The sequence below is a fragment of the Rissa tridactyla genome, chromosome 3, assembly GCF_028500815.1.
Source record: "Rissa tridactyla isolate bRisTri1 chromosome 3, bRisTri1.patW.cur.20221130, whole genome shotgun sequence".
Lineage (NCBI taxonomy): Eukaryota > Metazoa > Chordata > Aves > Charadriiformes > Laridae > Rissa > Rissa tridactyla.
Genome location: NC_071468.1, coordinates 13,586,686 through 13,614,506, shown reverse-complemented (window position 1 = coordinate 13,614,506; position 27,821 = coordinate 13,586,686). Strand labels below are relative to the sequence as shown.

Genomic DNA, 27,821 nt, shown 5'->3' with positions numbered 1-27,821 from the left:
CTTGTGAGGTATTTCTAAAAGTGATGTGGCATAGTTAACTGAATTATCGACAACTCACTAATTGCATAACAGAATACCGCATTGGATATGTAGTAGCTAATTTAAAGGCCCTTTTGCATTCCCATTCAGTTTCCAGTGGAAAAGAATACCTTCATACAGCTTATACAATAGTTGCATAACTGGAAAATAATGTAAAGATAAACTCTCAAGTAAGCTGAGCTTCTCGAGAGTAGAACTTAAGATTTACAACAATTTATTATATCTTTCACTGCATTTGGGGTTTAAAATAAAATGTCATATTAAATATAACATAAAGGAGGAAAAATGATTCCTACTGTCTTATTTCTGTCTGACTTCTGGAAAGAGACAGATACCTGTACACTCAAGGGATGCTTATGGTGAGCTATGGTGTTGGCAATACAGATTAAATTTTAAAGGTTTACGGTGTGTGTGTGTGTGGTTTTTCGTTTGTCTTTTTGTTATTTAGCCAGCAACAGTTAAAGAATCTTCAATCAGCTTTGGGCAGTAGACTGGAAGAATCTCTATGCATAATCAATGAAAAAGTACCTTTTAATGACACAAGTACGTATTGCTTTGTTTTGGGTTTCTTGTTTAATTTTGGTTATCCATCTTGAGGAAGTACTCCTTCAAATGTATTAGTTGTAAGAAATGTTGGGACATCTGAACAGACACTTTGAGGTAATTGTAATAAGTAGTCATAATATTTGCTATAATTTTCTTTAGTTATCTTAAAGATATCAAGTTTTTATACTTGTGTATCTCATGAAAATTAGAACTTTTGAAGGCTTTTGAGTAATTTGCCACTTGTCTTGCTTAGTGTTGACAAAATATTGTTAAAAGATGAAGGAACACTGTCAATTTACTGGTTTCTCCACAAAGAGAATTATTTCTTTAGTTACTGATCTCAGAGTATTATTTTTAGCAGGGTATATTCCAGAGTTACAGTAAGTTAAGATAGGGATAAACTAGTGGCTGCAGAGATGTTGACTTAATGAGGCATTGCATCAATAATGGTCTACACTTAGTATTAGTGGGAAGCCCGTCAGCATGTCTCATGTCTGATCAGAGAATGCTCAGACTAGTTCTTATCTGTGGTTTGTCTCAGGCTCATTCATCTTTTCAGGGGAAAAAAACCCTTTGAATTTGGGGACTTTTACCTGAAGCAACCTTTTTTTCTGCTTCCTTTCCAACTGCTACTAGATAAATTGAAGTGCAGAGGATACCATGAAATTAGAAGTGCTCAGCCTTTTGTATTGTTTTGGTACAAGAATCGGTTAGTATGTTCCGGATCAGTGCTGTGTACTGGGTGCTTTTGTAAATAGGTTGAACGCAAGGTTGTCCTTGGGCAGGCAGCAGCCTCTACTCTTCTGGCAGTGAGACTAGGAGGACCTGTAGTAATGAGAAAGCTTAAAGTAGTGGAGAAGGAACACCGAAGTGAAAACAGGCTGTTGAATTTCTGGTAGACTTTATTGGTAGCTTTTGCATTTTTCATTCAGTTTAAAACTTGATGATAATGTTTGGAATAGCCTTGGGTTCTCTAAAAGCTGATCTGGCAGGGTGCTGCGGGGATGAGCCTTCCAAGTTCTCCACTGGGTTGGCAATCCAGTGAGTCTTGGCTTAGAAACACCAGATCATCTTCCCCTTAAGAAATGCTGACTTTCATACAGCATGTTATGCTTTGGGCAGTAGACTGGAAGAATCTCTATGCATAATCAATGAAAACATACAAGGTGTTGGTGCCTTGAGCTGATACCCTTTTCACTTTTTTCCTCTTACAAAGGTCACTGCCTGGCATCTGCTGCCTATTTCTGCTTCTCCAGCTTCTTTAGCTGATTTTTTTTTCCCCAGGTAGTTATCATTGTAGTGAGAACTTTGATACAAATAATTTATCTGCTCACTCAGCTGCCATAGCATAATGTTTTTGCTTGTGTAGAAAACACTGCAAATAGTGGACAGAACTTTAGTGATAAAAGAATGAGAGAAGGTCAGGAAGTATGGCTGCTGTGGATTCCAATGGTCTTGCTATAGGCTCTGTAGTTGGTTTTAAGTGTAACTAGCAGCTGGCTTCAGTTTCAGTAACAATCAAATGGCTTATTGACTGCTAAGCACGGTTTCAAGAGTAGAAAGATAACAAAAAAGTTTTCAGAAGCTTATTTCCATATAAGTAAGATTTGGTAACTTTGGACAGTGTTTTTTGTTGTGAATACAACTACCTCTTCCCATGTGTTATTTGCCAAATGTGAATGATAGAAAAAGAGTAAGAAGCCGTAAATTCTCTTGTGTGCAAATTTTAAACTAAAAATATTTGTTATTTCATTTTAATTGAGAATGGATGTGATCCCTTTTAAATCCTTAAGACTTTGCAAGCTGTTCTCTAGGTACAAACATCCCTCTACTTCTTTAAAAATTGTGTCTGCTTGTAATTGAATAATCATTCCAGTTGCTGTTTAACTGGAACAGAATGCTGAAACATGAGGAAAGTGCATCTTATTCTAAATTACCTACCAATCAGTACATACAGGAGCTTTTTTTTAAACATGCAAACCATTGAAAAAATCCATTCATCTTATTTGAAAGTCCCTGGAATGTAATTGAGATTTGAAGATCATCTTGAATTCTTTAAGGCTTTTTTTAAAAAAAAATTTTCACTCTTGTTAGTGACGAATACTATTCCTTTAGGCAAGAGGATTCTGCTCTTACCTAGCAAATTCAGGGTGTTCAGACAGTTACATTTGATTTACAGTCTGAGGCAAGTACGGAAGTGCGTTCTCTCCACCTAGTCACAGTTCTGAAGTGAACATGTTTAGGCTCACTCTATTGAAGCCAATTATCTATATCTTTTTAGTTAACATTACTTACATGAACTGCAGTATTACTGCAATGAAATCTTACATTTAAAAAAAAATTAATCACTATTTACCAATAAGTATCTCTTAAAAAAAAAAAAATGCTTTAATAAGTGCATATAACTCAATTTTTGTCCTGTAGGATCTAATCGATACAATGCTCTGAACGTACCGCTACACAACAGAAGATACCAGGTAAGCGCTTTTTGTGGCTTCATGTGTAAAGATGCAGCTTCCTACACAATACTGAATAAAACCTGTCATTTTAGTGACCCAAAGTGGCAGAAGATAGCCTGTCTTACTATTATCATGATATTCCAAGGAAACTTCTGTCCACAGTGCATCTGCTTTTCAGAGGTAGTCTATACTGGTCTTGTGGCAAGGAGGCAAGTTGCCTGCTCACCTTGCTTCACTAAAGCCAATTCATTGACTACTGGCTGATGATCACTGTGGGTATTAACTGAGGTGTGCCTTTCTAGAAAGAATGACAAAAAGGTTTTTGTCTCCTGTTACAGTTATAAGAAATATTCTTTTACTATGCCAACCTGCAGTAAGTTAAAACTTGAATATTTAATTTTTAAAGTTGATTTAAACTACATTAGTTTAGAGGTCTTAAGCTCTTTTTTGTTGAAAAAAAAAAAAGTAGTTTTGGTATTATTTAAAAAAAGAAACAGTTTCTGTTCATTACTGTAACTTCATCAGTTTCCTTGGGAATGTGGTTTACTCAACATTCAAAAATGAGCATTAGTTTTATGTGAATAGCTAAATATATTAAGGCTTTTTACAGTAGTAAATCAGATACCCTGATGCAGTCAATATTTTCTGGTTTTCCTGCGGCTGAGGATGGGCTCCTCAGCACTCAGTGGTTTTTTTTTCTCTGCTTGTATAGTATCTCTTCAGCCTTCAAGTTAGTGGATTCAGATGCCACTGTAGAAAGATTTCAAATAGCTGTTTTCTCCTTTCTTCAGAAGTGCCTATAAAGAGACCTTGTTCCTAATATGTCTGCTGTGAGAACAGGTGACCTGCTGTCCAGTTTTATGCCTTGAATCAGTGTGTTGCTCAGTACTAAGAAAAATCTGAATAATTGCATGGAGAGTTTCTCCCTTTACTATTCTCTGCTAGCACTATGTCAGCCAGCCTTGTGCTTCAAGATCTGCAGCCTTGAAAATGTTCCAGGACAGATTTTTATGACTGACTTTGCCAGTGGAGACAAAATGCTAGTGTATTAGCACAGGCTGCAGTGTAAAGGACAGCAAAACAGTAATATTGTCTGTTTTCCATCCTTGCATACTCAAATTGTGTATGTTAATTAGCTATGTATGACGACTGCATTAATTACCACCATCCGTGATCCACAATCAAGATTCACTAGATTTAATGCTTCGTTGAAGCATTAGGAATACATGTCTGAAGGATAAGTCATTTTTGGCTGAAATCCTACTTTGACCTTATTCTCTCCTCCATAAATCACAACAGCGTGGTTTTCTTCTCTGTTGCCTTTGCTTTTTCAGAATGTTCCATTTTGGATTAATTTCTTGGATAGGTCCCACTTGACTGAAGCCACAGAACAGCCTTATTCATAAGTAGCAGCTCAGTTCTGTCCAGATGGGAGATTAAGAATTGAGTGTTACTGGCTAGAGAAGCAGACACCTTTTTATTCTGGGAGAAAACCTCGTTGTTTTTTACTAATTAAAGTTAGGTTTTCTTACAACCAAGTGTTACAAATTTCTCACTGTCATCACCCTGAAAGAACTGAACTGGTGTCAAGAATTAGTCTATTGGTGTGTAGAAATCTTAATTTCAAAGATGTCTTCTGTAATTGTAAAGCAAATTGTAAAGCAAAGCATCACGTGTTGTGTGAAATAAAAATATACTTTGTTGTCATAGAAAAACATGGCCTTCTATGTGGCATTGTTGTTTATTCATAAACTTTAAAAATCAAGTTAAAGGTAATTATGCTATGTATTTTAGGCTGAGCTAGTAACAAGAAGGAAATAATTAATAGCAATTTTTTGTATCCAGCCATAACTTTTTTCATATTTAGATACATGTCAAATATAATAATTTTATAACTGTCTTTACAGCTGAAGTTGCGAGACCTTGCTGGCCAGGCGCTGGCTTTTGTTCAAGAACTTGTAACAGCTCTTCTGAACTTCCATACGTACACTGAGCAGAAGGTGCAGATCTTTCCCATTGATTCTGCAACAGACACTATATCACCGTTAAATCAGAAGGTAAAGCTTACAGATTTCAGCTAAAAGTGTATTCAATTATGTAGACTTTCATGAGTGAACAATCTTAGTCATGGAAACTTCTACCACCTTTACTGGAATGCTATGAGCGTGTTCCTGAGACGCAGCCTCTCCTGCATGAGTCTTTTTTCTTCTGGGTGAATTCTCTGGAAGCGGGTGAAGGCGTAGCTGCAGAGAATCCTTTTCCCCTATGCTTCTGCTACAAGAGTAATATGTTAGTTAAATCAAGGCTTTGCTGTTTAAGAGCTAAATTAAAGTGCATTTGTCAAAAAGTTCAGCTGACTTATTTTAAAATAATAATACACAAATATTGCACTGCTAAACAGATGCTTGTCCTAGTTAATGCACTGGGGCATGGGAGATTTTGAGGCAGAAGGTCTTGTGTTTCAAGTGTTTGACTGTGATGTGAAATAAACTGGATATAAGGTAGGCTTATGAAAGAGAGAACTTGGACTCTCTTCCCTGGTCAAAAATAAACTTCATAATCTGATTTTGGGCTATTTGTGTAAAGATCTTTCCTGTAAGTGGTCTGAAGCTTCAAGTCTGTAAAGCATTTAGAAATTATTATGAGAAACTTGACTTGTCTCTTTCTGTGCAACTCGGGAAGACTTTTCCGAAAGTATCATTCAGAGCTGTTAAGCTGCATCTTTTGACTTTCTATGCCATGGAGCATGGAAAAGAAGTTTGTGCACAAGAACTTGTGTGGGGATATATATACGTATGGTTTGGAATAAAATGGCTTTAAAAGCTGAGTTGATGAGTTCATAGTGCAGGTGGACCTACATGCATTTAAGTTACTGGGTGACAGTATCTTCTTATTCAGACTACAATTTCAATTTAGTAGTTTGTAGGGCTCAGACTTAAGCTACTGAGATGCACGTGATTTGCATTCATCAAATGGCTGCAATGCATGTAATGGCAATGTTAACTATCACAAAACTTTCCTGTTCTTGGGAAGACCTCCTTTAATCTCTTTGCAGGCAACAAATATATGCTTGTGAAGGTGTTTATCTAATAGAGACATCCCACTCTATTTACCTTCTCAGTTGTTCCAACTATTTGAATCAAGAATACACTTTTAGAGAGGTTCAGCATAGATCTTAGTTTTAGAACAACGTTTTCTTGCTCCTGCTCAGAAAACTCAAAGGTACTCAAAATTGCATATCCTTCTTGTGAAAACTGTGTAGCTTTGTCATCTTCCAAATTCTTTGGGACAGGAACTGTCTCTCCTTGTTTATGTGGCCCAGTGTGCTGAACAGACACTACTGCAGCTTACACTAAGGGAATAAAATCAGGTTTCTTAGACATGCTTCTCGTGCATTTTTTTCTTAATGTCCTAGTTAACACTTCTTTGTTGCTTTTCAGTAGAGGAGTGCTTTCACACAGCTGAAACCTGCAAATTAATCAGAACTGTAATTTGATTCTCCTTTTCTGATAATTGACTCCGATTCAGTGGTTCAGGCTTTGTTTGTTTTCATAATTATGGCTCTTGTAGTCTGCTCCATCCTGTATTCATGACCTAATTGCCTCAGTGCATGCTACCTCTCAGGGCTTTTGCAATGACTCTGTGACTTTCCAGTGGTGAAGCATCTTTTATCACTCACTGATGCTGCTGTTGCTCCTGTATTTTTGATGAATTTATCTATTTGCTTGGCAAGTGTTCTCAGTGTGATGTTAGCTCCTCCACTGAGTGGTTCAAAAACCTCCCCTTAATATGGTAGAGAAAATGAGACAAGTGTCAGGTAGTGGGTTGGCACACTTGCACTGATTTATTTTTCCCCAACTCCAGGTCTTGTCTGGCGCTTTCGAGCTATTTTCCCCACCAAACACTCAAAGTAGATGTGGACAATTCCCTCCCAGGTTCAAGTATTCCTTTTCTCTTTAAGTATTGGATTGCTGGGTTCTGCTGGGTCTTCAGCATTGTGCCAGATAACTCCAGTCCTCTCTCTTGCAACACAAGTCAGGAGCATTCTGCATGTGTTATTTCTTCCTCCTTAGACTTAGGAATTCTCCCTAATTCCATCCAGATTTGTGCATGCATGAATGAGAGCTTGGCATCTCTCTTTTCTTGTTAACACTGTGTTACTGCACTATAACAATACAAGGAATAATTAAAATTTCTCATACCCTATTTGCCTGGGATCTTTAGCTGCTATTGTGGTATAAATAATCAAAGGTGAAGGTATCTGTCTGTGGGGTAAAATAAAAGCCAAGATCACTTGTGACTACTTATGTCAATCTATGGAAAAAGCTTTTTGTAGTACTATGGTATCAAAATTGAAAGCTGATGGTACTGTTACATTTTGATTGTGTTTAAGAATCAACACCTTTGTTCTCAGGTATACTTTTTTGAAGGTGAAATTAGCCATAGAATTTATTTAAACAATTTTTAGCAAAGTCGGGCAGTTCTGTGAGGCCAAAGTTTTGTAATTGCCCAAACCTGTCATAGTTCTTGAAAGTAAGAATTCTCCCTTTGATTAGTTACTGTTCCATCCTTTCTATTGGCGTAAGCGTGCTTTGACCCATGTTGAAAACTGGACTGGCTACAGATAAAGATTAAAATGTATCTCTTGCTGTCAGTTTTAATTTGTTTTAGTTCTTCAGTACTTTGCACAGCAAATGTTTGTGCTGATGCACAGGACCAAGGGCTGAGAGGCAAACAGCAGATGGGAGGGAAGCTAGGGTAGTTTATTCTGGTGGCTTAATGGTGCATGGATCTAGCCTTAATTTGATGGAGTTGAGCAAGAAACGCTAGAACGTTTAAACTTAAAAAGCAGGGGTTTGGTGTGCTGTGCATGGTAGTTGAAATGAGATAGCATGCTGTGGCAAAGCCCTAGATGGGCTTTCGCCTGGACTTCAATTGTAGCCTTCACTATTTCTCGCTTTCCCTCAAGGTGTGCATTTGTGTGTCCTGTAGAAGAGGTTGCTGTACATCACTTGACTATTATATCTTACTATTAACGTCCTGGGGATCATTTAAGGTGACAGGTGCTTGGCTAAAGTGGACCATTCAGTTGTTAACTTGAAACAGTTTGCAAGAGCCTTTAGCAAGCACCATTTTAAAATCTCTCTGTACTCAGTTCTCACAGTATCTTCATGAAAATGCTTCGTATGTTCGCCCTCTGGAGGAAGGAATGCTTCACTTGTTTGAGAGTATTACAGAGGATACTGTGACAGTCCTGGTAAGATTTCTTATTTTTAGTATTGAAAAAGATTTTCACAGAGCAAAAATACTCATGTGGTGTTTTTCCTTCCAGGAAACAGCTGTGAAACTGAAGGCCTTCTCAGAAAACTTAGCTTCCTACTTATGCTTTTTAAGAAAGATTCTTCCGTATCAGTTAAAAAGGTACTTTTGATTTGATAGATCAAATTAAAGAGGCACTAAGTGTCAGGCATGCAGCACTGTCAGCATCTACAATTCAAATATTAAGTCATCTCTTAAAGCACTCTGGCTTAAAAGGCAGAATTTTTTTTTTTGCCTGCTGGTTTTTGAGCCCTTAGGTTATGCATGTTTTTTTTCAGCTGGGCATTAGAGCTAAAAACATGTATTTTAAAGCCTTCCCCCCCCCCCAGATGAGACTTTAATGAAAGCTGCACAGATTTTTAATGTTTCTTAAAGGTTATTCAATAGTATTGATACTATTCAAGTATGATATTCTAAAATTGTTAATTTCTTGAGCCTGTCCAAGATTACTTATCATGCAGTAAATACTGCAATGTAGTAGAACTTGGCCGCATGCACATCCCTTCTGCAGTGAAAATCTTTGTTCCCGAGTGGGTTGAAGGGAGGTGATATATTAGTGCAAAGGACTGCTTAAAAAGAGGTTTTGTATTAAAGAAGGAGAAAAGGCTTGTTTTATGCCTTCTTTATACCTGCTGTCCTGCTCCTTAGGAAGCAAGAGGTAAATTATATATGATAGAGGAAAAAGTCTTTAAACTGATGCAATCGGTTCCTTGCTGTGAGTGTAAACTGGTCCAGGCTTGTGTCTGAAGCTCTTAAGAATGGGCATAGTACCTGCACACAGTAATCTTCATGTATTGCAAAGTTACTCTAAAATAAATTCCCGGTCTATTATTGCTTTGGACTGCAGCTGTAGAGAACACTAGTTATCTACTCCAAAACTCATGATCTTGGTTTTTTTAAGATAATTGCTCACTTTTTAAAAAATATAATTCATATATTCCTAGTTTGGAAGAAGAGTGTGAGTCTTCTCTTTGCACAGCTGCTTTAAGAGCTAGAAATATGGAGCTACATAGAGACATGAAAAGGTTGACTGCAGTCTTTGAGAAGCTACATACATACATTAGTCTTCTTGCGTTACCAAGTAAGTGCCGCTTTTGTCTCTGTTGGCTACATTGTGACTGGAAGGGTATAGTTCTCCTTTCTGACTAGTTTAAAAAGAAACAAACCAAAACCCTAAAATAAACCAACCCCCTGAAAAACCCCACCACACCAAAAAACCACACGTGCACACACACACAAAATCCTACTTGTATGATAGAGGAAAACAAGGTTAACTCTACTCTTAAGGTGCAGTCTAAACTATGGGGCAGGTGAGTTCTGCAGTATGATCTGTCATATTGGACCCTCTTTGATCCAGGCTGGGAGGCTGAGTGTGATGTAGAGTGTTTCTTTAATGCTCCGTCCTCTTCCTTCTGGATAGACGTGGGTATGATGCAGATCTGGAAATTACCAAGCAGTCACATGTACCACATTTTAGATGTAATAGTTAACTGTAGAGGAGAAAAAAGTCACTGTAGGTTTTTATAGTACAATTTACAGTATGTCTTTTGTCATCTCTTAATCATAAAATTGTTAATAAACTACATTTTATTACTAATTACCGCTTCCAGCTTCTGCTGTGCTATTAAATTACATCTCTCATGGTAATGACTAAGTAAAATCAAGTAAAACCTTTGTGTTTATGTGTGTGGGGAAACTATATCCAAATGCATACTGTAAATAATAAGAGGAAACTGTTACTATATAGCTTCAGGTTATTTCAGTCTTCACTCTTTAGAAGGACCCAGATGGTCTCTCCTACAACAGCAAGCGTGTAAATCTTTCTGCATGCATAATTGCTTTTTGAGACCAAAAGAGTTGATATTTGTAAAATCTGAGCGAAATTTAAGAAACTTGGAAGTCTTTTACCTGCCTACTCCGGTAAAATCTGGGAGGGGTGTGTGTGTATATATCTCTAATATTAAAGGAAGGGGAAATTTTAAGTAACTGAATCTGTTATGATTCTGTAGCTCTAAAGATTATACCCCATGCAAATGTTTCTAGTAGATGGAAATCAAATAATGGAGAATCATCGTTTTTTCATCATAGTTGAATGTGTTTTTTTGGTTTTTTTTCTTCATGGTACTTCTAGGTACAAAATCAGAAGGACTTCTTAGGACAAATTACAACTTTGTGTTTACAAACATTGCTACAAGTCTTCATGGATTTCATGATATCTTAAAAGGTGAGAGTACAGGAGTAGTGGTATGTTTCAGCTATGCTTTTTTCTGTTTAACATAGCACACATGCATTCTCTCTGTAACAATGTTAAATGTGTAATATGTGATAAATCTGGTTTGTTTTGCCTTTACAAACTAAGATAAGAAACTAAACATGCCACCTACTTGTTTTAGACATGCATGCATGTTTTTCATGCCTCCATTCTGTTAGCTTTGTTCTTCTAAATTGCTGGAATAGTTAATTGTGGCATTCTAGCTCTTCCTGAATAGTAGTACTTTAGTTGCAGAACTTCATTGCTCTAGTGACACTAGCGTACAGAATGGAATGCCTTTAAATATACATATTTCCCTCCCCTTCTGTACTATTGACCTAGTACCTGCCTTCAAAGTGGAATTTTTCCTTACAATTTCTAGGTTGATTACTACTTTTAAGATGAGTAAGTAATCAAACCTTACAAAGAAGTCTGTTTACCTTTTGAATCTTAACATCCTCCTTGAAAATGGCTAAGCTTCTCTTTATCAGAAGGAATGGATATGTTACGTTTTCAGTGATATTTGTCACTGATAAAAGTCAAACTTCTGAAACACTGATGTTTCTGTATATCCTAAAATTTCTGTACCATGTAGCTGTTCCCAGAGAGAAAATAATCCATATAGGTGAATTGTTTTAATCGTAGTCAGCTGTTTAAACATTAGGCTTTTATCTTTTTAAGGATAATGTTTTTGTTTCTTGCGTTTTTTAGTAATGTCAATAGAATTGTCCCATTTTGCAGTGTCCCTATTTAAAAAAAAGACAACAAAAAACTATAGAGATTGTACCCCAAACAAAATGAGACACTAAACCAAGAGTTTTGTAACATAAATAATAAATACCTTCTACCTTTTAATATAGTTACTGTAATGCAAAACCAACCCAACTTACACTTTATGAAAAGAAATAAAATAGCAAAGCAATAAAGAAAACTGTCAGTAGAATTTATTAGCTAGCAACAGAGATGTGTTTAACACCTTGCACTCCCATACTCCAGAATGCTTGATTTGACACTTCTCCCTTCCAAACCCAAACTCACTTCCAACTGCTTAAGCTTGTCTCAAATTATAACTTCTGGTGGTGGTGGTCTGAGTTTTCTCCATTCTGTAGCAACAGTACTTTATTGTAAAATAGGTGCAAAGTGTTCATTTGTCAAATAATTACTTGCTCTTAATTAGACCTAGTTGGGAACATTTGTTCTTACATGATAAATACTTGAGTTTTTTAAAATGTTGGTGTTGTTGAAATTAGTGTATTTAAGCTAAGATGTTTTTGTGAGTGACTTTCAAAAAGTTTCCTGGGTGTTTTTTCTCTCTGAAGACTGTTCTTGTCCTGAAAGAATTTTAGAATACAGGAAGTAGCATTTTAAATTTCTGGTAGTCTTTTAGACTTGCTCTGAAAGAATTAAAAACTCTTCCCTTCTAAGTCATGTAAGCTTAAGAGTCAGATGTTGAACATGACCAAAAATTCTGCCTTTAGTGTCCTGATGTAAACATACGTAAATAGGAAGTATACTTGTGGAATGAAATGCTATAGATCCACTATATAGCTATGACTTTTGGGATAGAGAGTACACTTAAATATACACCTTTATTCTGCCTTGTGTAACAGGCGTAATGTCTATTTCTAATGATCACAAAGTTGTCCAAGGGAGTATACCAAAGAACCAAGTATCCAGAATAAACTTTTATACAACTTAAAGAGTGGAAAAGCATTTAAAGCCAGAGGTTGTAAGCTGAATTTGAAAATTGTTGCTTAAATAGACAAAAAAATCTAATTTGACATAATTTGTCTTTTCTTTTTCTAGACATTTCCAAGCACTACAGTCAGAAAGCTACTTTAGAACAAGACCTTCCAACTGCAACACAGAAACTAATAACTACAAATGACTGTATTTTATCCTCTCTTGTGGCTTTAACAAATGGAGTGGGCAAGGTAATGGATATTTTTGTTTCAATATAATGCCCTAACTTGTGCAGGTATTGTTTAAAAAAAAAAATAATCTTAATTGAATGGTTTGGAAAATCCAGGTATGCCTCTGATATTAATAATCTATAGTATCAGGTTTGTTCTAAGGTATTTTCGGGCAAGAAGAAAAAACAACTCAATGGGTGATAAAAGTAGATACTGTGAAGAGGACGCTTTGCATTAGTAAGGTCTAACTTACGTGGAAGAACCTGTAGCTTGTTTGAATTTCTTCTTGTAAAGTCCAGTTTCACTAAATATTGTCTTTCTCTTGACAGAGTAATTGCTCTTCTAAATCTTTCTGGTCAACTTAATTTGAAAAGTGGCTTTTCTTGATTTGTCTAGATTGCCTCGTTCTTTAGCAACAACTTGGATCATTTCACTACTTCGTTGAGCTATGGCCCTAAAGCAGGAACAGAGTTCATCAGCCCTCTTTCAGCTGAGTGTATGCTGCAGTACAAGAAAAAGGCGGTTGCTTACATGAAGTCTTTGAAGAAGGTTTGTTCAGCTAGCATGCTTGCACAGAGAAAACACAAATCAGTTGATAGTTGGTTATGCCAAAGAGAATACAAACTAAGGATTTTCAGTATTTGGAATAGATTTCCCTCTGACTGGGAATCTTTGGCTAAGGAAATGGAACCCTTAGAGCAATAATGCTAGTGAAAATTTTACAGAGCATAGTTGCCTTCACAGCTGAAGGTACGTGCCAGTTCTGCCGTTACCCATTTCCACTAATTATTTCTGTGCCAAGACTCCAAGGAGAAGAGGGTAGCTGCTTATTTAAATTTCCTCTCATATTCACCAGGAATATGGAGTGAATGACGTCATATTCTTATACTTGCATTCAGTGGGAGACAGTAGAGAGCAACAGGGGGGGAAAAAAAGCAGCTGAAGAGCAGGAGAAAATGTGCTGAACCAAAGGATTGAACACAAATCTCCCTGTTGTCTCCATAGAAATTAACAATGAAGTGATGGTGTACTTAACAGTTGTCATTAAATCATTTCACGCTATGTCTGTAAAGTGGACCTTAAGATTCATTTGATCATTAAGTAACACCTAGAGTTTTCTGAGCACTTCTTAATCAGGTGTGCATTTTGGGGCAATATTTTTTGTGAGCTTAAATCATTTTTTCCTACTGGCTGGTAAACGTTTGGAAGATGTTTTTCTTCCCTTGACTAAAGTAAGGAGGGCAATAAGAAAATAAATGTAGAATATGTATTCTGATCTACTGTGAAAAATGTTTTGAGGTTTCTTTTATCCTTCTGTAGCCTTGTGCGGATTCAGTGCCTTATGAAGAGGCTTTAGCTAATCGCAGAGTTCTTCTGAGCTCCACAGAAAGCAGAGAAGGACTTGCACAACAGGTATAACTGGTATAACTTCTACTAATATATATGATAGTGTAAATTATAAATGTAAAATATGTGTTTGGTTGTTAGTATATATATATGCATATACTGAAGCTTAAAATTAGACTGCAGATGTCATATTTGTAGAGTTTGAAACTAAAACTCATCCTTTTCAGGCAGGATTATCCAAGACTTGTTCTTTTTTACCTGCAGAATGTATGCATAGTTATAAGAGATGGAATTATGCCATTGATGTCATCATTTATAAATACAATAAGTCAGGCAATCTTTCATAATTCAAATAAATGCAAAATAAAGGCAAGAATAAGGCATACTGAAGTATTCATTTCTAAGTTATGTACAGTCTTGAGTGCTTTTTTGGACTATGCAGGATTTATTAGCACTGGTTAAGAACAATTATTTTTCTTTTCATTTAAAGTCTTTTAATAGATTAGTTTATCATTCTTGCAGTGTGCATTTTTTATTTTTTTTTTTGTGGAAGGTGAGGCAAAGGGAAGTTAAATGGTGTTTCAAATGCCTATACGGTTTGCCCGTCTCCTCATATGAATGAGACCAGCTAACTGATTAATACCAAAACTTCTTTATTTGCTTGAACGTTCAGACTGTGCTTGAGTCACCATCACTGAACTTTCACAGAAGAAAAATACTTCAGTGTTTTTTCTTGTAGTGGCCATTGTTCAAAGTGTGCTAGTAGGGATGAAATGAATTTCAGCAGAAATGTGTGGAGTGAAATGATGTGTACTATTCCATAGTTGATTTCTTATCTGGGCAAATGGGTTCTTCTGTCTGTATGAGGTGGAGCAGCTGGGAGGGGAGAGATTGTCTTCCTAAAGACTAAACCATGATGCTAGCATAGAACAAGACAATATTAGTGCCAGACACACATTTATGAAGTTTTCATAAAATTTTTCCCTGCTTTGATTTTTCACCTAATATGGTGTTGCTGGTTCTATGAGCTGTAACTTTGTGATGCATGTTTTAGACCAATTAAATAACGTGGTCATTTTTGACACATGACCACGGTTAAGTGTACAGCTCGAATCAGTAGTTGTTTACCTGCTGCATTATTCATTAGCTCACTTATGTGATGGTTTAAAATAATACTATCTTCAAACATTCTCTGTGTGTGACTTTTTTTCTCCTTGTATTCAATAACCTGGACTGTAAACTTTCCCTCTTAAAGGTCCAGCAGAGTTTGGAGAAAATTGCAAAACTTGAACAAGAAAAAGAACACTGGATGTTGGAGGCCCAGCTAGCTAAAATAAAGCTAGAGAAAGAAAACCAAAAACTGAAGAACTCTCTTAGTGGACATTTAACTGAAGCTATACAAGAGCGTTCTGTTTTGCCAAATGTAGCTGAACAAAAGAAGGAAACGACAGAAAAGAGTCCAAGGGAACCTATTAAAAGTACTAGTCTGGTAAGTGACCTTTTTCCTTCAATAGAGGAAAATCCACTTTCTTCAGTAGTAGTACTGTTTGATCAGTGGAACACTAACAACGAAAGCTTTTTGACTGTGAAATGCGTTCACATTTGGGCTTCTTGTAGTTGCAAAGCTGCTTGCTAATACTTCTTGCAGAGTTTGGAACTTCTTGGCTTTTGGGACTTTGGTATCTTTAGGATCATGGAGACATTTTTGTAGTTCTGTAGACTTGTATGACCATAGGGGAAATAATAGATGCTTAACTGCTAGATTTTTCTGACTCTGTAGTCAGGAAGCCTTGCAAGTAGTGTATATCTCAGGGTGGATCTGAGTTTCCAATACTTTTTTCATCTGTAGATATATTAAAGCAAATGGAAGTAGGTAATTAGTATTTCTAAATGGGTTGAGAGGCTTACTACAAGCTTGTGCAGCATAATTTAATTTTAACATGAAGCCATTCAAGTTTTCGGTGCTGTCCGGAACACTTAATTTTTACGTAACTTTCATACATACATACAACGTGGGCTCAACAATTGCATTTGGATATGGCATGCATTCTGTACTTGCTCTTTTGTGTTGGGTAAATCTCTCCCCTGTTTACTGCTACTATTTAAAAGAGGTTTGCCTTTCTTCTGAATTACCACTTCTGAAATGGTATTAATAGGGATGTCACCTGTAAGAAAGAAACAATCTACTTAGCTCAGCACTTGATAGAATTCCTCCTTTTTTTCCTCACTGCTTTCCTGCTCCAGGATAACGATGACCTGTGGGTTATTTTAAAATCCCCAATTTTGAAGTAAACGGCCATGTTAAGTATTTGGTCCTATATCTCATCTGTTAGGAGTTTGAGGAGAATGGCTTTTTCTAGCTATGATGTTTAATGTAACTCACAGGTCAACATATTGTACAAATATTTCCCATAAACCTAAATCTCTAGTCCTGTTGAGGTCAGGAAAAAAACCCTCTTGACTCTATAAAGACATTGTTCCATGAAACTAGTTATTTGCATACACCCCCCTGCTACATTTCGGTTAGGGCTTCAGACTGAACTGTGAAACTGGAAAGAAAGGAATTCAGAAGGTACTCGCGAAATCCAGGAAGGGTTTCCTTGCTCTTCAACCTGGAAAGTAATGTTTCAATGTACTAACGTATCTCTGAATTAGTTTCCTGTAATCAAGCAGTTGCATAATTATACAAGCTAGCTGCATCTTGTTGTTCTGTTGCTTTTTCCCTGTGTACATCATAAGGCAAAGGCTATATTTGGAAAGTTGGTGTCAGCTTTAATTTGGTTCAAGGCATTAATGCCTATTATTACTCTTGTTTGTGTTACAGGTGGAATACTTGAATTTGGGGTTAATTTTAACTGTTGCAAGATTTTTATTTAATTTAAAGTCTTTCTATGACTGAAGCCAAAATGACGACTTGCAGCCATAGTATCTATTTTTGCAGTTCTCACTTAAGCATATTTTCTTCCTTGTTCTAGATTGGAATGTTGACTATAACTACTGATGATGAAAAGGTAATCTGTTTTAAACATCATTGAAGTACATCTGGTAAATACTTCAACTTTGATTCTGTTAAACTTATTCCAAAGGTCTAATTACCAAGAATACCGTCATATAATGGCATGTCACCCATGTAGCCTGTATAGTATATTTTCAAGCTTCCGAAATACATGTATTTCTTAACTTTCTTCTTCTGCCTAGTGAACTGTTATCTTTTTATTCATGTAAGCAGTTTGGAGCAGTGTGAGCTGTGGTCCAGGTCTGCTCCCTGTAATTCGAGGAAGGCATTGGCCTGTCTGTACTTCAGTAACCCTAACTGCATTCCAAGCCTCAATTCTTAACTTTTGAGGGAGGGATAAAGCTGCAAAAAAAAAAAAAGGTCACTGACTGTAGTACCTGGTGTTTTACACTTAAGTACAGGCTATCGCACACCAGAGCTCATGCCAAAGAAAGTTTGAACCAGCTGTGAGACTCAATGTTAACTCTTTTGTTTGGCACTGCTATACCGCAACGCTTGCCTCAGCAGGAACGTAGCAGAGTAAGGTTCAGTGCTTTCCTTTTTCTGGCACTGCAGGGAACTGATGTGTATTTTAGTTTACTCCTTCTTTTCTTCTGAAGGTATGATTAAAAAGGGGATGAGGGGCAGATAATGACTGATAAAAGTTCTTAAAAGCTACTGCGTAGTGCTGAACTTGAAGGTAATGACAAGTTACATGAAAGCTGCCTCTAGTGGGTTACTCTGTAACTTACAGTAAACTGGTGAGTTGTGGCTTTTTTAAAGTTCAAATGGCTAAAGAAAGTTCTGGAACATGCAACATTAGAAATAGTTTTGACTGTTGTGAGCTTCTGAAATTTGTTTATGCGAAGGAATTCTTCCTTGCTGGGGAAAAGCCAGGAAGTTTTTATCCAGATGAAAGCAGTCCACTTCTGCAATGGATTTTCATCTTCATCAGAGACTTGATACATTAGATCAAGCTAACTTCTTATATCTTCAGTCAGCCCTTTGCCCTTTAAGGGAGTCTGACACTAAGAGTCACCATCACAGTGACAAATTGCAGAGTGACCTCCTGTAATTTGGCTGTTGTGTTTGGGGAATTTAATGCTTTTGGGTAGAACAGCCAGGCTTCAGGAGGGAAGAAGTCCTCAGTATAGAGGACAATGTTGTGGTGTAAGTATTCAGTCTACTAAACATAAATATCTGTCTGCTTAAATTTTTGCTTTGCCAGGCTCCAGATGTTGAGTCTCGTGAAGACCTGATAAAAAACCACTATATGGCAAGGATAGCAGAACTTACGTCTCATCTGCAGCTTGCTGACAGCAAATCAGTACACTTCCATGCTGAGGTGAGCACGCAGGCAGTGTCTGTACTGAAAACAGTAAATCGCTTTTTGAACTTTCCACAGGCAAGTGTTTTGACACTGAGTTTAAATGTATGGAACATAATGTTTCATAAAAACCTGTTCCTGGAATATGTTTTTTTTTTTGTCTGTGGTGTAGTATGCATAAAAATGGATACTGTAGAAAGATATTTTTTTTAAATACTTTGGTAGCCTTGTCTTGGGGGTATGAAGACGTACAGTGTTTATCGCCTATAGGTTTGTTCACATAAGCTGAAGCAGCTGGCTTTAGTTACCAAGCTAATTTTGACTTCATCTTGAAGAGATGCTGATGTCATTCAAAAATACTTGAGTGTAACATGAAGTGATGAAAACAGCTCTCCTCTGAGAAATTGGTTCTTAGGCATAAGTTATACAATGAATCGTTTTGTTAATTCTTGAAGTATCTGACTTCCTGTTTTCATTTCAAATCATGAGGTAATTTTTCTTGAAAGTAGTGGCCATTTTGATTTGTGGAACTAAATGATATGGAGTATACCAAAGCTCCAGGCTGACAGTGCAAATCTTCTTAAATATTTTTTTTAATAGTAGATGACATAGTATGGAGGAAACATCTTTGATATTAGAGCAACGTATGAAGTGAGTTGTCTGTATTGCTTTTTCCTTATGAGATATTTCCTAGTAATTATGTGAAAAATATGATATTTAGAGGATTGGTAATATGGTAATTCTGTAAAATTAAGGAAAATGTAACGTTAACTACTTCATTACATTTGCGTTTAAAAATGTGCACAAGTTCTGACTAAGTTTCTTGAAATCTAAGGATTACATAAAGATGGAAATATCTAAAGCAATTGGTTAAAGATGGTGCAAGGCAATACTCTTGAACTAACTTTCCTCCCTTCTACCCTTCTTATCCTCTTCTGATTGACAGTGTCGAGCACTTGCCAAAAGACTGTCTCTAGCAGAGAAGTCCAAGGAATCGCTTACAGAAGAGTTGAAACTAGCCAGTCAAAACATCAGTAGGTTACAGGCAAGTAAAATGTTATATAATGTAATAAATGCATTTTGTAATTGTGCGTAAGGGGAAGCTGGAGGAGAAAAATTATGACCCTTGACTATGGTCATGTCTTTATTAGGTCCTTAGTTATGTGATGTAAAAACTCTAATGGTATGTTGAGAGGAGACTTAAAAAACACACTTCAAATCCCACATATAAAGTTGAACGTGCTTGCAAGGAAAAGGTTATAGTAGCCAAGCCTGTGTGTTAGCACACGTGATATAAAGGCTTTTTATGAAAATGCTTTTTTTAATGTCAAAAGGTGTTGCTGTATGACTGACTGCAGTGGCTTGTTTCCCTCTGCAAGGAGCGGATTAGTTTGTGTACAGCCAGCACTTGCATCTACTCCTCAGAGTTAGATGTGATACTGACGAGGCTGACTACACATCAGTCCATTTAACTTGGAAACAGGACTAGAAAAGTGATGAAAGTGCAGTTTCCTAGATGATACACCGCATTCTTAATCCTTTCTAGCACCTGGGACTGAAAGTCTTCGAAATGCCAGGGTGTCTTTTTGAGATGGACAGCTTAATATTAAGCAAAAATAGCTTCAGGGTAATCCTTAAGAAGCCGTTGTAAACAATAGATAATAAATCTTATATCTCTTAAATCTCTTATACCAGACATCCTGTGAATGTCCTGTCCCTTTGTCCTTCCCCTCCACGCAGTTCAGAAAGGAGCCAATAGTAAAATAAAGTATGTATAAATATTCAGTGTTTAAATGCCTTTGTGTTCTCTTCATGTTTAGTTCATATCTTTATTGCTCACCTGTCTGAGATGGTGAGTACCTAAAATGCTTCATACAGGCAGTGAATATAATGATATACACTTAAAAGAATTGTTCATGAACACAAAGTACTCTTTAGTTTCTCTAAAAAATTCCACAGTCAATATCCAACTCAACACGAGATGTTAATTTTCAATTACATATTAAACTTCCTAAGAAAAGATAGCAGGCGCACCATTTGTACGTTTAGTAGCCTGCATAATATTGAATCATAGAATTATTTAGGTTGGAAGGGTCCTCCGAAGGTAATCTGGTCCCCCTACTTGGTCAGAGCAGAGAGAGTTCAGATCAAGCTGTTGAATCGGGAGTTTCCCGTATGGCCTCGCTGGCCTTCTGCCACAGTTGCTCAATTTCCTAAGGATTGGATTGTTCTTTGTTCTGTCCCTGATCATTCAGCTTTCCTGGGCCCCTTTAACTTCCAGGGCAGTTTTACCTGGGATCTTGCCAAGCAGACCTTGAGAAAGCCAAAATCTGCTCCTCTTAAATCTTGGGTTGCTGTAATTCTACTATTCATCTTGCTTGCTTCCCTCAGGATCTTAAATTCCACTAACTCAAGGTTGCTGCAGCCAAGGCTACCATTGGCTTTCACATCCCTGACCAGCTTTTCCTTATTTGTGAGTAACAGGTCCAGCAGAGAGCCTCTCTTAGGCCTATTGATCACTAGTATCAAGAAGTTCTTTACCACACTCAAGGGAACTCTTGAATTGCTTGTGTCCCACCTTGTTGCCCTTCCAGGAGATGTCAGGATGGTTAAAATCCCTCATGAGGATCAGGGTCTGGACTTGTGAGATTTCTACCTGCTTGTAGCAAATGCCCTCCATATCATCCTTGTTCTCCCCTGATCCCTACATTTGAGATCTTAATTGTCTTCAGACCACTCCTTCACATAAAGCATGACTTCCACCCTTCCTATCCTGTCCTTCCTAAAGTGTCTGTATCCCTTCATGGCCGTGTTCTAGTCGTGCACGCTGCCCCACTGTGTCTATCTAATGCCAGGGGGATCATAGCTCTGCGACTGCATGTGGATTGCTGATTCCTTCAGCTTTGTATGCCACATATATTCATGTACAGGCGGTGCTCTAACCCTATAAACTTCACTTGTTTCTTGGCTGGAAGCAATGTTGGAAAACTTAGCTGTTAGTCTTTTTATTTAAGCCATAAAAAATGGGGGGGGAAAATTATAAAGGCAACAGCAAAAATAAGGGGAACATAACTATGCATGAGACTTCAGGTAAAAGAAAAATAGCTATTGAGTTTCTTGCAGCAAGTGATTTTTTTTTTTTTCTAAATGGTTTAGCTTAATTGCACACACTTAGCAAAACCGTAGAGCTTACTAAGTGGAGCTAGAAGTTGGCTGCTTTGTGTCAGTTGTTGCTAATACTGAGCAAAGGCTTCTGGTTACTTTTTGTTTCCCTTAGGACGAATTGATGACAACAAAGAGAAGTTACGAGGATCAGTTAAGTATGATGAGTGACCATCTCTGCAGTATGAATGAAACCTTAACTAAACAAAGGGAAGAAATTGATACACTAAAGATGACTAGTAAGGTAAGTTGACGTTAGGCACTGGCTGCGGTTTGGAGGTCTGTGGGTTGCATTATTACTGCAGTATTACCCTTTAACAAACCAATTCACAAGCTATAGTTCTTGGCCAATTGGAAAGAAAGCTATAAACCTGGTCCCGCATATTTCAGTGAAGAAAAAATTCTTGCAAAACATATATTTGGGAAAGAAACAACACTTTATGTCACTGCTTTAAAGTTGGCTTTCAAAGTGTATCCTCTGATGGATGATCAGCACCTTTTTTTGTGTGAAAGGTTTTCTGGTGAAAATAGAACTATTTGCAAATCTATCTAGTGTTACCAGGTGTTTATGATTAACTTAGTGGTAGGAGTGTCCTTCCTGCACTCCTCTCTTGGTTGCAGCATAGTCTGTTCTTGGCGGCTATTCTTTTTCTGTTTTATTTCTATATTCTAGCTTTTTGGTCTCTCATATGTAGGAATGAAAACTTTGCCACTTGAATTCTTCTGTGAATTTAAAATGCACGCTTAATTTTTTTTTTTTCCAATCAAGGATTCTATCCATTTACCAGAAGCAAGTTTCTGACTTATCTTCATGTTAATGATGAAAAATACAGAAGTCTGCTGTTGGAGCAGTCAGTGCTTAAACCATGGTATATCTTATTCTGATGGTTCTAGGGAGAAACAGAACTCGTGAAGGCCTTTACCCTTCACTAGTCTGGCTGGGAAACTAATAAGCTAGGATTATTCTCCTTAATTGTGGAATGCATGGAAGCAGATTTCACTGAAAGGTTAAAAAAAAAATAAAAATCTATGTTTTGATTAAAGGTCCCATGACAGCAACTCTTATTTTTTAGAGTAGACTCTTCCTCTCATGTACAGAACTGTTTTTCTTCAGATGTCTAAGTGTTTTGACTGGCCACTGCAATCTTTAAAACTACTTTTTGGAGTATAAGCTCTTGTGTCTTTAGAGGAAAGCTCTTGGCTGCATACTGACCATAACACTTCATGTTTTTATAAAATGTTTTCTGGAATTTTTCACTTGTCATACTTCTAAGATTTGAAGTGGCCCTCTGTCTGTAAGGAGGTAGTTCAGAATCTCTCACAGCAGTAGACACGGATTTTCAAATGCTATCAAACATAGATAGTGATTCGGTTAAAATCAAAATGATGCAGTTAAAGCCACTATCACTTGGAGCGAGTTGTTGGTTAGGTTAAAACCAAATGTTATCTTAAGGAAATAGGAAGACAGGGAATTGCTGGCAAGTAACTATTGCACAAAAGTTTATTTTAAGCTACACCGTTTGCTTTGTGTAGCTGTTGTAAGTCAAACGTGAGTTGGTTAGCTGTAGAACAAATTCTCTTCTAAACTAGGAATATTCTGTATAGACCAAGTTATAGTTAAATTTATTTTTGGAACAAAATGATAAGGTGGGGAATCAATTTTAATTTGATGCAATTATCCTATAAGGTTTATATTTGGAGTATCACTTAAGGGTGAATTATGATTTGACTTGCCTTCACTGCCCTCACAATATTAGTGGTGTTAATACAACTGAGTGTCTTGGGACGTAACTCAAACATCTCTTTTTCCGCAGGTTTTAATTGAGGTAAGGTACTGTTGTGCTTATTTGAAATACCTGGTACTTAACCACTGCTATGGCTGGAAAGACAGAGGGATTTTCAGAGCAACCAGTTACAAGCTTCCATTATTAAAAGCCTATGGACTGTTCATTTTCAGTTTGACTGTTCTTTGTTTGCTGTAGGCATATATTATCAGACATCAGGTTTTATATGTTGTCTGTATAGATTTTCTTATCTAAACTATATGTTCTGTTCACTTGTGTCTTGTTGCAGGGAAATTCTAAAAAGAACAAAAATCGATAGCTTGCGTCTGATCAACTGTCTTTGGAAGCTGCTGCTGCCCAGGATGCAGTTAGTGAATGTTCATCCCTGTTTGTTACAGGAAGCAGAGGTGGCATTGGGTCTAGTAAAAACTGATTTGGTGCTGTAAATGGCTTTAAAATATTTAGAACTTGTGACAGATAGAACTTAATGTTGGCTCTAAACCAGGAAATACACACTGTGGATAATTTATATAGTAATTACCTTCAGTTTTTACTGTGCACTTTTTAAAACTAGGTTTTAATTTCATGTAATAACTTCATATTTTGTATATTTTCAAATATGATTATGCATTAACAAATTTGGATCAGTGTGGTAGTTGTCTATTTTTGAGTTATGTTAAATTGTCAACATATGTACATTCCTTGTTAATAACAGTTTAAAATTAATTTTGAGACTTCTGGCCATGCAAGATGTGCAGTTACTGTGAATATCCTATTCCTGTTCTCAGCCCTTTTGAATTAATTGGAATTGTAGCTTTAAATGATTTCTATAAATTCACACAAGTAAATGGGATCACTTTTATTTTTGACTGTGATAGTGGTAACTTTTGCTGCTTGTATTTGGCACTTTTGGATTTTGAAGTAAAGAGCACAAATAGCTGAATTGGAATACTTCTATGAAATTGCTTTAAGCGTTTTGTTTACACATATATATGTATATATATTGGTTGAAATAGCTGTTCAAAGCTAGAGGAAATTGTGATCGTAATTTGCCCCAAAAGAGTAAAGCAATATATGTGTGTAGAATAGATCAGCTTCCTGTGCTCTCTTACAGTAAAGAAGAATATGAAATATGTAGATTTTAACACCGAATTTGCAAAAAGTCTTCATGGAATTAAGTCCTGATGGATTCACTGGGGGGATGCACGTGACTTTTCTTGTGTTTTGGGAAGTTTGTGAACTTTAAGCCTCTCCTAAGATTTTTTTTTTTTTTTTAAGTGAAGTCTAACACCCTAAGAGTTCACAGCATTGATTCTTTTTTTTTATTTTTTTAAGCAGATGCTGTGCTGCTCCACGCTTTACACTGATCTTCGGTTCCATAATTTGCATTATGGCACTTATTTGTTCCATAAGGGTTTACTCTGATAACAGCTGTGTTGATATGCATTATGAGTATGTAATAAAATCAACTACACAAAATGAGCTTGACTTTTTTGTTGATTCTGATTATACCCCGGTTGCATGATGTGGTATTGTGGTGAGATACTAACAGCTACTCCTGGTAAGGTGAGTTTAAGTAATAAAACCTGTCTAGTTACTCTTAGTAGTGCTACTCTTTGTTTGAGCCAGGCTGCATTTCTGTTCCTAATGCTGCGGTGTGCAAAGTACACCGAGTCCACGTTAGCTTTTCTCACCTTCTTGTCTGCTGAAAAGCAAACAAGCATCGTATCTGTGCTGATCCCAACTGGGGAACTGTTCTGGTACAATTTTTTCCTTATAAAGACCAAATGGATGCAGTCATGAAACTGGAGAGGAGATGGGGAGAGCCTGCGTGGTTTCTTACTAGCATCGTGTTGAATTTAAAAAATACATGGTGGTGCTAATAAGGGTTAGGAAGTGTTTCCTTTCTCTCTAACCATTTTATTGAAGCAGATACAGCTTCAACTGTTTCAACTAGGGTTGGAAGCCAATTGCTTTCTTCCAATTCTTCTGAAGCTGCCTCATCTGGGGACTTTCATCTTGCAGTGAAGGTACTAATTTATCTTATTTTAATTCCGTGGATCAAACTGAACTTCTGACTGATGCTACTTCTCATAGGCGGCTGCATTAAGAAAAAGGTTTTGCATATGCCATTTTTGAAAAGCCTAAGTAAAAACATGGTTTGAAGATTGAGCATTCAAAAATGTGCATAGAAAAAGTTAAATGTGTCTGTTATCTCAAACTGTTTTTACAAGAGTATACCCCCAACATCAAAACTGGAATTAATATAGAATGTGTAGGCATTTAGGTACAATTCCAATGTATGTTAGTTTATCAGCGTTTTTTCCTTGCAGTGTTTCTTTGGAAATATATTTGGGTGTCCCTCTTGCCAATCATCAGCAGTAAATATGCTCAGGAAGAGACAGTTTGACCACTCAAGCTGTCTTCAGTTTTTCAAGGAAATGTTTCCAAGGAAGTTACAGACAACTGTAAACTATCAATACACAAAAATAGAATCTTGGGGGGGGGGGAAATAGTTTAAAATGGTATTTTGGATACTCTTGTAGTAACACTGTGAAGAGGCATTAGTATATCACATTTAACTTAGGCCTTTCCACTTGTTCCAGTTTCTAATGCCACTAACTAGCTTGTGCTTATCCCCAAACTAGGTGGTTCTGAATCAGTTTCTGAATATCTCAAACTTTCTTAAATATCTAAATTGTTACTGAATAATGTTATGCTATTAAAAAGCTGAAAGTTGTCTTCAACATTGAAGTGAGGAATTCATTTTTGAGACAAAGTTTTCCAGAACTATGAATTTGAACTACTTTGTCTATACAAAATGGTCTGTGCAGATTATTATGGAACGCACAAAATTTAGGCAAAGAAATTGTACTAATATTGCAATTAATGTTCAAAAACTTAGTGTGAATACTTGACTTCCTAGTTGATTAATGAGGAAACTAATGACAAACTGATGTAAACTAGGAAAATCTTTAGAACAACATAATATAAAATCAGGGTTAAAGAAAAATTCTGATGCTAATTAATTTTTTTAATGGACAGTTCACCATAACCCAAGTTTTTAAAGCATTTTTACCATGCTTAATTCATTTCTCCATAATGTTGGGCACCTCATGAGGAATCTCTCATACTCATGGCTAAGTGACCAATTCCGATAACAGCACTATTTCCTATTAATGGTTTTAATAACAGGATCTTCAAAAATTCTTTCTGAACTTTGCTTTAAACCTATACTAATGCTCTCAAAGATTTTAAAATGTTTAGCTATCCTACACTTCTGAAAATACATCCCCAGTAATTACTCTGTGTGTTCAAAATAAATACTTGCTATAACCGAGAATGAATTTGACTTCAAGACTGCCCTTTTAACAACTACTTCATGAGTTTTGGAAGTACCCAAGCAGCAGCAAATACACTGGCTATTTTAAAAGGCCTTAAGCTCTTACAGGTCAGAGGTTTCCCTGCCTGGAAGATAAACTTCTAGACTAAGATTCTTAGGCTGACATTGTCATAAGCTGCACAAGGGTGTTATCTCATTGCTGTTTAAATACCGATGTGATTATTTTAAATTGTTACATACACAACTATACATCTGTGATTTAAATACTGATCAAGCTAAGCGTTGATTTAAAAATGGCGGTGTTTGCAATGTCTTTTGCCAATTCCTTCAGATTAAGTCTTAACCAGCTCAACGTTTCAATGGTAGTGGTGCCTGGATCTTCACGTTGGATGTGATCTAGCAGTGCTCCAAGCAGCAGCGGTATCAAGACTGAAACTCTTTTGCCTTCCCATCTTTGTTGAAATGCATTGCCTATTTATACAGGGTATTTTCCCTTTTTACCAAGCCAGCTGCATTTCTAATTTGTATTTGTAATCCCACTGCTCTTCCTACTCCACCTTCCCTCACTGACAGATGAGTTGAATTTTTTGGCGGGGAAAAGTCTTTGGCCCAGTGTGTTTCCTTGATGCTGCCTCTGGGCACGGCAGGGTCTCGTCACTTTCAATAGCGCTCACAGTGACTCCAAAGAACAGATTTGCTTAGACATTGAAGGCATCAGTTGCAAAGAGGAAAGGAAATAAGCTTTTTATCCACACATCACCTATCATGAGACTAGAGAAGTTATTTACTGGCTTGGTTGAACAACGTGGGTACTTTTTTTTCTTTTTTTATATACAAATCCAACAATATATTAAACCTTGGAGAACCGTCTGGCCCTGTAAACTGGGCAAGCTTGTTCTTTAATGCAGTTTGTATGTAAGGTAATTTGAGAGCATGATCTTAGCAACAGCGGGGCCATAATAAAAATAAAGCATAGTGCAGTAAAAAACTGTAATTGCTACCAGAGGTCTGATTGCTTCCTCCCACGAAGGCTAGATGCCGCTGTATTAAGAATGCTTGTTCTGTCTTATTCTGCATTTTCTGCTCCTGTTACTACTTGCAGTATTACTCAGCAGGGAATCAAAACCACGTTTGTTTAGAAGGGGCCGTGTTTGCCCTCATTCCTGAATATTTCTTTTAATCACAGAATTAAAAACTTGCTTTAACTATACTTTTGTCTGCAGAACTGCTGGCTTGGTTACAGCTGGGGACAGAGGGAGGCTTTTGGGGACCTTTGTAAACAAGGCCTGACCGGGACTATGAAAGCCACGGCATGGAAATTTGCCTGGGGGCAGTT

The 27,821-nt window shown here is 36.9% G+C and overlaps 1 protein-coding gene across 10 annotated transcripts in view; it reads left to right on the top strand.

Moving 5' to 3' along the window:
* PPP1R21 (protein phosphatase 1 regulatory subunit 21) overlaps nt 1-24,624 on the top strand; it is a 33,487-nt gene extending 8,863 nt beyond the window's left edge. For 5 of the 10 annotated variants that reach the window (XR_008465317.1, XR_008465318.1, XR_008465319.1 and 2 more), the window contains 16 exons: nt 488-582; nt 3,010-3,062; nt 4,952-5,101; nt 8,200-8,465; nt 9,308-9,444; nt 10,495-10,587; nt 12,421-12,548; nt 12,924-13,076; nt 13,848-13,940; nt 15,130-15,363; nt 16,850-16,885; nt 18,098-18,214; nt 19,143-19,241; nt 21,474-21,602; nt 22,128-22,227; nt 23,432-24,624. Coding sequence is in view for 3 of the 10 variants with exons in the window: in XM_054194685.1 (XP_054050660.1) it covers nt 488-582; nt 3,010-3,062; nt 4,952-5,101; nt 8,200-8,465; nt 9,308-9,444; nt 10,495-10,587; nt 12,421-12,548; nt 12,924-13,076; nt 13,848-13,940; nt 15,130-15,363; nt 16,850-16,885; nt 18,098-18,214; nt 19,143-19,241; nt 21,474-21,602; nt 23,432-23,461 (1,813 nt within the window). In the remaining 7 variants the exon portion in view is untranslated. Of the gene's footprint in view, nt 1-487; nt 583-3,009; nt 3,063-4,951; nt 5,102-8,199; nt 8,466-9,307; nt 9,445-10,494; nt 10,588-12,420; nt 12,549-12,923; nt 13,077-13,847; nt 13,941-15,129; nt 15,364-16,849; nt 16,920-18,097; nt 18,215-19,142; nt 19,242-21,473; nt 21,603-22,127; nt 22,228-23,431 lie in introns of those variants that run through there. The other 5 variants (XR_008465320.1, XR_008465323.1, XM_054194686.1 and 2 more) reach the window with 5 other exon arrangements.
* Nucleotides 24,625-27,821: the final 3,197 nt, after the last annotated feature.